Raw genomic sequence first — 12,194 nt, forward strand, 5'->3', positions numbered from 1 at the left:
TTAAAACTTAATAAAATACATTTTGATTTCAAAATATTATTAATTAGTTAATTATGTGTTTTTATTTATTTCAGTTTTTTTGATCCAGTGGAAACTTGACAGCATAAATTTTAAATAAATATTTCATTTCACTGCTTAAAAAATACACCGATAAAATCCAATCATTCACATGAAATGTTCATCTTTTACATTTGCATTATAATAAAAACAAATATAGCGCAAAGTAAAAGAATTGAGTGGAATTTCCTATTATTTTGATAGTTTAGGTTAATTTTTGAATATCCTTCAAAATCAAAATGATATTTTATACGCAGAAATATTTGAAGGCATACTGAAAAGGGTTTGAGAAAAAGTCACATTTTGTTATGAAAACTTTTAACTTCATAATTTGGAAAATTAAGCTAAAATAGTGACACAATAAAGTCAGTTTTCGTTCAGAACATCTAATATAATAATGTTGTTTCCTGGGTTTCTTAGCGTTAACCTGGTCCAGATCTTGCAGTCCTCCCAGTTTGCTAACGACGGTCCGCGGAGCGTTTTCTCCCACATCCACTTCCTGAACACTCATGGCTTCCGCCAGCGGGTGGCGCCGGACGCTCAGGATTCTTCCGACACGCAGATCTAGACGTGACGCATCGATGCGAGACTCCGCCCCCAAAGAGAGCGGGTCTGAGACCGGACGAGCTACAAGGCGGATACAAAACGTGACTGTCGTTTTATTTTCCGCTGGTTTATTTTAGTTTGTTCTTACCTTTCTTCTCTCCTCTCCTCCGCCTGCCTGGTCGGTCTCTGCTCTCGCCAGAGGAAACGGAGGGAGGAGGACAGTTTGGGGGAACAGCAGCTGTTGCTCCTGCAGGGGAGGCGGGGTCAGGGTTGGAGTGGGCGGGGCTTACACTCTGAGGGGGCGGAGCCTGAGAGAACAACGCTTTGGCTGGAAGAAAGAAAACATGTTAAATCAGCAAGAAATTGATGAAAGAATTCATCCTGAGCTCAGTAACTATGTACCAATGACGACTGAATGCATCTGAGTAACTTATAGTTTAGCAAGATATCAAGTCTAACGCAGTCTAAGGCTGTCCGCCGTGTTTACAAGAGGTTAAAAACATTTCCATAACAATCCTTCAGAACTTTACGGTTCCTCAGTCCCCAATGAGAACATCTTTTAAAGAAACATTGGATCATTTTTTGACCTGGTGGAGTTAAGATGTTATTTAGGGTGATGTAAAAGCGTTAAAGTTGTTGAATCGTTGGTAGTTTCTTTCAGAGTCCGTACCGGTGCGTCTCTTCTGCTTGTCCTGCAGCTGACCCCTCAGCTGGTCGATGTCCTTTTTCAGTTTGGCGTTTTCAACCAGCAGCTTCTTCTGCTCTCTGACGGACGCCTGCAGCACTGCAACACACACAATATCGTATCATCCACAAGGTGGCGCTGCGTGGGAACTACCAGAGAGTGAAAATATATTTGACTCCTTACACATTTTTTTTTATGTTTCTGGTCATCATGAGACAAAATGCACTTGTTTTTTCTTTTTGGCTCTAGTGGCCTTTATTTGAAAGTAGTTCGACAGTAAAGAGGGTTATGAGAGAGGGGGAAGACATGCGGCAAATGTCACCAGGCTGGGAATCAAACCTGCGACCACCATCACAAGGACCAAGGCCTCAATATGTGGGTTGTGCTTTGCCCCTGCACCACCACAGCACCTACAAAATGCACTTTTTTTTTTGCATTTTCATTCTTGTGACATTTTAAAGTTCGCTCAAAATTCGCATGATGGAAACAGAGCTCAAGATTAGCTACATTTTAGCAGAAATGCCAAACCTGCAGAATGAAAAAGGTTTGGTTGAAAAGTTCCTGTCTGACAACATGAAGCAGGAATTCATTACATCCTATACGGAACAACATTACTGTCAGTCTTCAAAGTTTACTAAATCAATTGTGAGTCTTTAGAAATGATCCACAGAAGCCAAGTTTCAACCACAAATGTGTTCAAAACATCTTTGATATTCAGCAAAAGATTAAAAATAAAATAAAATTTAGCAAATGTGCTTTTTTTCTTGTTAAGCAAGAAATCCAATTAAAATGTAAAACATTTTGTTAGAGCTGTTTTGTTACCAGAGTTACTGGTGAATAATCACCAAACATATCTGGTCATGCCTTCAAACTCTTCAACATCCAGAACCAACATGTTTGGACCCGTCTGTCCCAACAGAACCAGAACCAAACTGGTTTCAGTCAACAGCTTCTGGGTGACCTGAACCCGGCTGAAAGGCTTTAAAACCCTGAAATTAATGTGGGATTATGTTTATAATGAACACGTCTGAGCTGACCTCTGACCTCTAACCTGTTGATGTCATTATGCTCTCAGGGTTTGGGGTCTTACAGGCTTTTTCTCTGCTCAGCAGTGCGTGGGTTTTAAAGTACTCCATGATCTGCTCTCCATCATCCGGGTCCAGTTTCTTCAGAGCCTCTGCCAGGCTGAAAAAAAAAACAACAACAAAAAAAACAACCATCAAATAAAACAAACCATGTGCTGACAGAGGTCAGAGGTCAAAGGTTTTCTGCCAATCTGAAATATTAGCAACAGTTTTCAGATTAGTGCATTATTAGCATTAATTGTTTCCCTGTTAAAGAAATAAACTGATAATTTTTGTAGAAGTGGTTGAAATGTTTATCATTTTATTTTAAAATAAAAGTATTTGAACAAAAAAAAAATCATTTTTTTATTATATAAAAGGAAAGATGTCTATTTAAAATGCCCTTTTCTGTCAGGTTCAGATGTCATCAGTCTGGTTAAACACCAACAGAAACAACATTCAGTCAAACATCATTATTCAAATGAGACAATGACGTCCCAGACGATCGGATCAGATGTTTATGTTTAGATGAGATCTGAGCGGCCGCTGCCTGCCTCAGGGCGCCACACACAGCTAAAGGTCAGAGCTAATGGACCAGAAAAGTTTGTTTTTATTAAACCATGAATGAGTGCAACAGCTTCCTGCATGAAATGATCATAAAATGGTACAATGTCAGAAGAACTCATGCAGACAATGCAAAACTTTGTAGTTTGTTTCAGAAATGGGCAAATAATTTCCTACTTATTCATCTCCGACAAACACAACAAACTTAAAAACGGCTTTGAAAAGCTAAGCGTACAACTCATTAACAAACTGCAAATAGAACATTTTCAAAAATATTTTTACATTTTTCTACACGTTTCATTATTTTATTGATATTTCAAAATGATACGTCAATCTGTGACACTTTGATGATACAGAATACAAATTCAAGATATCAGTGACAAGTCTGAAATTTCATTCCAGATATTTCTCATAGAAAAGCCATTTAATTAACAATATCGGGAATTAATTTGGAGAATTTTGTCTAATCAAAATTGCAGTTTGATTATAGTTGTAATTATAATTGTAGAAATTATAGCTCCAGATAAAAAGTGAGATATTGTAACTTTACTTTGACTACTCATAATATAATTGTTAATATCTGAAATTTATATTTTAGATGGTCAATAATTAATTGCAGATATGTTGAATTAAAGCTCCCATACAAATTAATGGTAAATCCGATCTCATTTATATTAGTCAGAATGTAATTAGATCTTAATTTACAAATACATCTAGTCAAACCAATTTCAGATGTCTGGAATGTTGGTGTGGTGAAACTGATTTTATGTTAAATCGGCCTGCCATATCATCAAAGAGACAAATTAGCACGCTAACGGAAATTAGCTAAAATATGAGAGAAAGTTAGATACTAAGGAAATTTTTAATGGTTTCAGCGGCAGATTATGTTAGATTGTGGACGTCAGACTTGTTGTGGACTCACAAACTTCACCGGATTAGATTAACTGGACCACTGCGGACGTAAAAGGACAGATTTTGTTCGAGATTTTTCTGTTCTGTCAATGATGGAGACTTTGATCGGTGAGTTGGACGTTATTTTGCATTTCTTAGTTGTTTGACAAAACAGTTCACTGTCCTCAGTTACTGTGTCCTTGATTTGTATAATTTGTTAGAACCTCAAGAGCCTTAGCTTTCCAATTATTTAAAATACGTACAGTACAAACAAAGCGCATAAAGTTTTGACGTCCAGCACGCGGTAAGAACTGGTTAAGGAAAATGGAGTTAAATAAGTGGTACATTTTTCAGATTTGTCCTTGTGAAATTTGCATGAATGTGTATTTGTTTCAGATCTGTTTCACAATTACGTTTATTATTATTTATTTTTTGTTTGTGTGTTTGTGTGTGTCTGTTGTGAAGTGAACCTACTGGACCTCAGATGAACAAAGAAGTTACACATAATTATTAGGCAGCTTCTTTTACTTAGGCAAGATGAGCTCAAAAGCAGATTTAAGAATAAATAAATAAGTAAATAAATAAATAACAATATATATAAATATCAATACATAATAAGTCTGATAGAATATTCACTAAACTCCGATCCAGAACCGCACAGCCTTCTGGGAGATGTAAACAGAGGAAAGGCTTTAACTACTTAACTTCTCACAGCTAGCAAAGCAAAGCTGGTGGCATCAACTAACTCACTCTCTCACTCTTCGGTTGCTTAGCAACTTAGCCTTTGGTTTCCTAGCAACAACCTACTGAGTAACTTACACAGCAGCAGTTTAAAGTTTGTGCCTCATAACTGCATAAAGATAAAAAAACAGCAGCTTGGAGAGAAAACTGAATAAAACAGTAAAGGTCACAAAGCCAAAACCTCACATTTACTTCCGGAAACATGCATGTTTATTGTTTATTAACATTTCGAATTAACAGAGAGTAATGTAGTTGGTGATTAATAAGAATATTGTTTTAATTACGGCTGCTGCTGACGCTGTAGATGCGTGTTTTTGTCTTGTGGGAACCGTTCCTGTGTCCTCCCACGGCAGCTAAACAAACCCACTCAGCTCCTGACAGGCAGAGACACAACAGCTGCAACAGGCCTGATGCTAAAAATACCTGGAGCTAGTGGAGCTCACTCACATGAACGTACAGTAACTACACTAACAACAGAGTCATAAATGACTGGGAAACACATGAAGTGGAGGAAGAAACTCAGAAAAAAATGACTAAAGTTTCAGTGAGACACCCAGATCTGTTGTTGCTCTAATGTTGACCAAAATGTTTCTACTCTAAGACTTAATCTGGAAAACAAAGGTGAACTAGTGCTACTTTTTAAGATACATTTGGGAATGAAACAGAGCAGCCTGATGTGAGAGGCGCTTGGTTTGTGTCGATAGAGGAAGCCGTAGAAGCGTTTGGTACCTGGGGTTGAACAGGTTGTCCATGTTGTCCATGTTGACGCTCGGCTGGTTCCGCTGCAGAACGCGCGTGGAGCGGAGCGGTTTTCTCCTCCGGTCCGCCTTCTGTCAGCTGTCTGCCTCCATCAGCACCGTCTGTGGCCAGGGGTCAAAGGTCACATACCTCCACTTTTAACCACAGGAGAATCAGAGGCTTACGTTTTGATATCCACCGTATTTCATTGAACAGAGTGAAAACAAACTGCATGATGAACGGCGCCTTGTGAAAGTCTTCACACCCCTGGACCTGTTCACATTTAGTCAATAAAACCACAAAAATCATTGCATTTAATTCAGATTTCAACTTTTTATTCATAAAAGATTTATTTTATGAATGAAACTTTCTTTTCATTTTTGTCTATTACATAAAATTCCAATAAAATCTGAAATGAAAGTATTTATCTGAGATTTCAACCGCATAAGTCACTAATAAACAGTTTTCTTTGCTAATAAATAACATTTGTATTGATCTTTTTAAGGCAAGGTCAGCAGGACATGAATGTGTTTGAACTGTGGTTGCACTGATTTAATGAACAATTAGCTCCACCTAGTGGAGAATTGGACAAACTACAAGCCCCAAACTAGTCAGATGACAAACAGAGTGAACAGGTGGAGATGAGTAAGAAGTTGGATCTGGAGATTTGTGCTCCAGTTTTAATTTAGATTTAGTTTAACTTATTTAGTTAGTTTTATGGGGTTTTTTTACGTCAAATTTTTTTTTTGTCAACTGACCAAGCTAACTTGCATTAGCAACCCTCTTTTGCATGTTGGCATTCAAACAGTGTTGTAGCATGTTTTACACCAATGTTTTGCATAGATGTCATTGATTTAACTACAAACAAACAACTTACTGCAGTTAAACGGCATGTTGGATTTTGGGGTCAGGTTGGTGAAGAACCAATGACTGCAGATCAGAGCTCTAAATTACACAAAGTTTTATTTTATTATATTTTTGAAGGGAACCTCTTGCGTGTCTGAATGTTACAGTTGACGTGTTTCATTTAACTCATCAGTCAAGCCTGGGTTTTACGATTATTTAAGATTTGTTTCTGCTTTGTTTTGAGTGAACGAGGTGATAAAATGCTATTTTACAGCCTTTTGAGCATTAAAAAGCTGCACCTCTTGTTTGTTCACAAGCTTTGTTCTAATATTATTTTCAATCTGCTGAGCCTGTTGTGTCATTTTAAGATCAAGAAGCTACAGTAAACCATATCTGACTGGGAGTAGCCTACCCTGTTCTGACATATTGAAAGAAATTGATTTAGGAAAGTGTTTCTTCAGTCTAAATTTGTTATTTTATAATTATGATCATTCCGTATTTGCATTCATTTTTTCCATTTTAATCTTCAAAATACCAGAAGTTGCACATAATACTTTTTGTCTGTAGGATGACATAATTTTTAACTATTACATCAGATGTTCAGATCTGTTAGTTACTCAACTTGAGTCACCTTTTTACCAAACACTTTTTACTCTTGAGTAATATCTTGGATAACGACTTTACTTGTGTGAAAATATGATGATGTAGTGCTACTCTTAGTTGAGTACACATTTTTGGTACCCACCTCTGTCTATGACGTCATAAAAATATTCAGCCATAAGAAAATAAGAAACTGAAAAAATATTTTTGAAAGTTCAAAAATAACAGTGAACTATTTTTCAAACCCATTTCAAAAATAAAATCTGATTGTTTGGAATGAAAATACCCATTAATGAGACACGAATGAGAGAAAAACTGCATTCAGATTGTTTTTACTGTCAGATGTTTTAATATTTTTTTAATTATTCCGTTTTCATATTTATTAAATCAGGCAGTTAAAAATACACACCATTTTCAGGTAAAAGCTTATGTTTCCATGTTTACAATACTGACTCCAAATGAGCCATAAAGTTCAAGTTTAACAAATCATTTTGGGTAATGACAAATATTTTAGATTTATCTGCCCAAACTTCGCTGCTAGCTTCAGCTAGCTCCGTACTTCTCCGCTTTCTCCGGAAAGTCTCGAGTGAAACCGAGCTCAGGTGAGTCATGCGCAGAGGTGAGTCAGCGGGGCGGAATCCGAGAGAGAGAGAGAGAGAGAGAGAGAGAGAGCGCTGCCTGGGAGCGGAAGTAAGCGAACCATATTTGGAGTCTAAACATGGAAGAACGCCGGGCACGAGGCGCGGGGCGGGGCTCTTCACTGCCAGCGGAGAAAAGGAGGGAGGACGGAGGTGAAGCTGGAGGAAAGTACACGTTTCCGAGAAGAAGACGTGAAATTGTTTCAGAAAGCGGTGAGTACATCTCTGTCTACCTTATTACCAGAAGAAAACCCTGAATTATTCTAGATCTTTTCAGTTAGTGGAGAGGAAACCCGCGCAAACAGTTAGGTTTTGTGGTCGGCAGGTGTTTTCCTGGATTCAGCTTCATGTCGTAATTTCAAAATGAAGGACTCAAGGGAAACTCAGAAAAACAACAAAAAATCAGTTTAAAGTCTCCGAGCAAACCTTGAGCGATCGATAAATTGACTTGGAGGCAGTTTTTAAAGAAGGTAAAAGTTTGTTTGAGACTATTTTGATTGAGCTAGCTTGAAAACAACTGCGAGGTAAATATTTTACTGAAAAAATGGGTTTCCTGCTCTAGAACTACATTTGCATTTCAGGCAGTTAGGAAAGTGAATATTGTTACTTATTTTCTGTTAGTTTGTAAAAGTGTTTAAAAATGTCATGTTATATTTTGGTGAAATATATCTGCATGTTAAAGTTCTAAAATTAAAGCAAGTTTCCTTAATTTATTTTAAACATATAAAACATGATGCATAACATTTTTAATAGCCTTGTCTGACATCTGTTAGTGTTTTATTTTAGTGTTAAGAATGTTTACCTAAGCGTCTTTATGAGACTTGTATTTATTTGATTAAATGTGATTAATCATGGTTTATTTATTATTAGTGAATAGAATAAGCTGGTTGCATCATGCATGTGAAGCTTAGTTAATGTTTGACAGTCTTTATTGAGAGTAATCTGACTTTCATTGACTGATAATCTGGAGTGTGTCTGGATCACATCTGTTTTCAGGCTTGTAGCTCCTCCTCTCCCGCCTCGTGTTGATGAATCAGCTCTAATCTGTGGAAATTGAATTCCCGTGTTTCTAACTTCATTAGGCCTAATTCCCCGTTACTCCGTAAACAGGATGCTGCCAGGAAACGCACAGAAAGTCTGTTCAGAGGAGAAACTCTCCAGGTTTAACGGGTCCAAACAGCAGCTGAACTAGAGCACAGCTTTCTGTTAAAGTTTTGATCTGTAACATTAGTTTCAACGGCCTGGAAACAGGTTTTAGGCCTGGCCTTGGTGAGTTTGCTTTTTCTGTGACATATGATCAACCAGGGATGGTTTCCTTAATCCCCTTGGATGAGTTGGTGGTCACAGGTTTTAGCTTTAAGCTCACATACCGGCCATCTCATGTAAACATCACACATAGGCTCCTGGGAGTCAGCGGGCGCAGGAGGCATTTAACGCACACACTACATCTGAAACAAACTTTTCTTACATTTCTGCACACATCTGTCCTGATGCACAAGTACAGGTGAGTCATTGAAGAAGAAATGCTAAAACCAGAGCTAGATGTCCTGCAGCAGAGCCTCAGTAGAGCGGTGGTGTTACAGTGCTGGTCCTGCAGGATGCAGACCCACCATGTGACCCTCCTGCAGCCTGCTGCCCCTTCAGGTCTCCCCTGATCCAGCTCTGTGAGCAGCTGCCCATAGAAAACCCCTTTGCTCTGGATGGGACCCTAAAGGCTCCCACATACTTCATCCAAATCCAAGCAGGCAGTCATGCGGTTCCTGCATGTTTGCATTTACACACACCTCCCATACAACAGCGCAGACGTTCTGGAAACAGACTAATCCATGAACAATGTTGTAGTTTCCATCCAGGCCTTGTTAACCATTCACCAGTCATATTATTATAAGAGTTAGTCAGTGAAGAATCATAAAAGTTTACATAATTCCTCATTGCGTCAGATAAAAGTTTCTATGTCTCCTGCGGTTACAGAAACCGGATAGTGGAAGAGAAATGTCAACATGTCTGTCTGAGCAACGTCTGCATAAAACTCAGCAACAAACTTCTGACCAATCAGACAACACTTCGGACTGAGTTCTGTAGAAATAGTTGGACCCGGCCTGGTGTCGAGTTCAGAAACAAAATGATGCAATGTTTATCTCGTCAATGAGAACCGATTTCGGCGCTTTGCATAAGTATGTCGGGATCTTTCCAGAGCCGATCAGAACATCTACTCATCCAGGACAAATTCATGGTTCTGGTAAAAGGTCTGCTGTAGGTTCGCTGTTGGCTGCTGCAGTTAAATGTTCCTACTGGCTCCTATGGTGGGATCATGATTGGTGCTCTGTTGTTGCCATGAATCTCCCATAACAGAAAAAAGTTGCTAGAGGTTCTGAAAAGTCACTAAATGTAGTGACAAAGTCTCTCCAACAGACACCCAGCTGTTGATTTACGATTATTTTGAAGAATTTAAATTGTGCATTGAGAGAGAACCACTAAACATCTCCACAGCATGAAGCTGCCACCACCATGTTTGGCAGCTGGAGCCGCGTTGTTAGGCTTGGAAACCTGATGCTGATTTCTCTAAACGGCTCCATTTTAATGTGACGATAAAGTGTTTCTGCTGCAGGTTCATATGGAACAAGCTGCAGGCCAAAACCTTTTCACTGCGTCCTCTGGAGCCGTTCAGCTTCAGCTCTTTGCAAGTTAAATCATTTACGCTGCAGTTGTTGGTCATCTTGTCCAAACGGAAACATTCCTCCTCCTCTGGTTTCATCAGAGGGATAGAAAATATTTTTGATATTCAAATGTGTGAAGCTCCACAGATGGAGAGCAAATAAAAGGACTTTGTGTCTTCAGCTGAAGGTAGAAAGTTTTATTATGCAATCGGTTTGAATTTTTAAATCACTCCACAGCCACAGACATCAAAGCAGCTTTACAGCTGCAGCAAAGGTAGATTAGTTATTCTGGCCTTTAATGTCCATTAGATTGTTTTATTCTATTCATTTATTGATTACAATTGTATTTATATTTTTAATTTTGTGTACTTCTGTTATTGATTATACTTGTTTTCTTTTTATAATTTATATTTTTGCAGGTTGATAATTGTTGTAACTGGTATATTTCTGCATACTTGTGTTTTTTTCCTTAAATTTTATATGATAGTTTTTTAATTTTTTTTGACACATTTATTAAATTTTCTTAAAGTTGAAGTAATATAATCAGGAATGAGTGTTTAGCTGAAACTTGTCTTCATGTGAGTCCTGATGACTTCTGGGTAACAGGAAGTCGTTCTCATTTAAGACGAGCGTGTTGTCATTGAGCCGATACTGAGGAAGCTCCTCCTCTTCCTCCTGGTGGATGCGACCAGACTGGTTCTCAGGACGTCTCGGTGGAGGGAGTGTCTCCCTGAGGTTACCTGAAGTCAAACCGCTTCTTGCTCAGAGTCTGGGGAGAAAAATGCATGGAAACCTGCAGAAACTCGACTCCTCCACACAGAAACACACAGTTTCTGTAATCAGAGCAAAGTTTCTGTAATAAAACCCGGATGTTTAAATATGGAAATGATTTCAGGTCCATGTGCGCTCAGGCTGTTTAAACACACACAATGGGGTGTGTGTGAAAAGGTCAACGACCTGTCGGGAGTAAACATGAGATGAAAAGAATGACTCGCGAAATGAACCATCTGATCGCAGGAAGAGTTCAGACCTTTCTGGGGAAATGATTGGCTGGTTCACAGCTGATTGACCGATTCCGATCTATAAAGACAGGGTTTCATCTCCTTATCGTCCTGATAGGCGTTATCTCAGCTGAGCTGTGTTTTAAAAGTTTACTACAGATCAGATCCAGCTGCAGGTTCCTAAATACCTGGAGGTTAAACTTTGGACACCAGCCTGTCTGGTTACCGATAATGCTGTGTTTGCTTGAATAAATCAGTTTGAAAAATAATCTGAAGATGTTTAAACGCTGGTGTAGACTGTTTAGATGCCATATTGTCTTTCCTGTTTTGAGGAGTGGAAACCAGAAATCACGTTTAACCTCAGTGAAACTGAATGTTTGATCTCTAAATGAAATGTAAATGTTTGTTTTTCAGGTTTCTGCTGATTGAGACTCACCTTATCTGGTTCTGCCTTATCTGTGAGCTCAGAGACCAAACACCAGACCTGATAATTGATCAGGCCTGTTATTGGTTAACAGCCTGACTGGAAGGACTCTGATTGGTTGATAAAGTCTGGTCGATGGCCGCTTCAGAGCTAATTGAGGAGGAGGAAGTCCGGATCCCCGTAGAAGTCAATGTGACCTCATCAAACTCCCCGACGCAGATTCATCCACAGAGGGTTGCCAATGGTAACCCCAGCCGCCACGCCTCGACGCTGTCGCCCCCCCAAGACGACCACGACGGTAATGACAGGCGCGGCGGGCTGTGCAGCCTGATGCTGATCGAGTCTCTGAACAACAAGCTGAAGAGACGCTGCGACTACGAGAAGATCTGCGGCGCCAAGGCGGAGTCCGGCGACAGCCTGCCCAGCGAGTGGTGGAAGACCGGCGTGGCCTTCCTCTACGCCTTCTTCAACCTCGTCTTCACCACCGTCGTCATCACCATCGTCCACGAGAGAGTGCCGGACAAGTCGGTGAGCCCGCCGCTGCCGGACAAGTTCTTCGACTATGTGGACCGAGTCCCCTGGGCCTTCACCATCACCGAGACCAACGGGCTGATCCTGGTCGGGCTCTGGCTCGTCCAGTGGCTGCTGCTCAAACACAAGTACGACCACTGACTGATACTGGGAATGCTGGGGATGCTGGGGTTACTGGGGTTACTGGGGATGCTGGGGTTACTGGGGTTAC

General features: G+C 39.6%; 2 protein-coding genes across 3 annotated transcripts in view; one reads left to right on the plus strand and one right to left on the minus strand.

Annotated features, from left to right (window-relative positions):
- Positions 1-183: 183 nt before the first annotated feature.
- LOC103149065 (aminoacyl tRNA synthase complex-interacting multifunctional protein 1-like) lies at positions 184-5,417 on the minus strand. Its single transcript, XM_007568081.2, has 5 exons — positions 5,278-5,417; positions 2,379-2,473; positions 1,274-1,387; positions 752-931; positions 184-684 (listed from the first exon to the last, which is right to left on the minus strand). The coding sequence occupies exons 1-5, from the start codon at positions 5,307-5,309 to the stop codon at positions 305-307; spliced, it is 801 nt and encodes a 266-aa protein (XP_007568143.1). The 5' UTR covers positions 5,310-5,417; the 3' UTR covers positions 184-304.
- The window catches only part of LOC103149064 (phosphatidylcholine:ceramide cholinephosphotransferase 2-like), an 11,727-nt gene continuing 3,272 nt past the window's right edge, over positions 3,740-12,194 (plus strand). The window contains exons 1-2 of one of the 2 annotated variants that reach the window (XM_007568080.2): positions 3,740-3,936; positions 11,443-12,111. In XM_007568080.2, the coding sequence (XP_007568142.1) occupies positions 11,588-12,111 (524 nt within the window). In that variant the 5' untranslated portion in view covers positions 3,740-3,936; positions 11,443-11,587. Of the gene's footprint in view, positions 3,937-7,475; positions 7,584-11,442; positions 12,112-12,194 lie in introns of those variants that run through there. The other variant, XM_007568079.2, reaches the window with a different exon arrangement.

Source organism: Poecilia formosa, unplaced genomic scaffold (assembly GCF_000485575.1).
Source record: "Poecilia formosa unplaced genomic scaffold, Poecilia_formosa-5.1.2 Scaffold217, whole genome shotgun sequence".
NCBI classification, from domain to species: domain Eukaryota; kingdom Metazoa; phylum Chordata; class Actinopteri; order Cyprinodontiformes; family Poeciliidae; genus Poecilia; species Poecilia formosa.

Coding starts and splice junctions, on each gene's coding strand:
- LOC103149065 (XM_007568081.2), bottom strand. CDS start 5,309: ATGGACAACATGGACAACCTGTTCAACCCCAG. Junction 1,388..2,378: donor GCTGAGCAGAGAAAAAGCCT/GTAAGACCCCAA, acceptor TGTGTGTTGCAG/TGCTGCAGGCGTCCGTCAGA. Junction 932..1,273: donor CAAGCAGAAGAGACGCACCG/GTACGGACTCTG, acceptor TCTTTCTTCCAG/CCAAAGCGTTGTTCTCTCAG.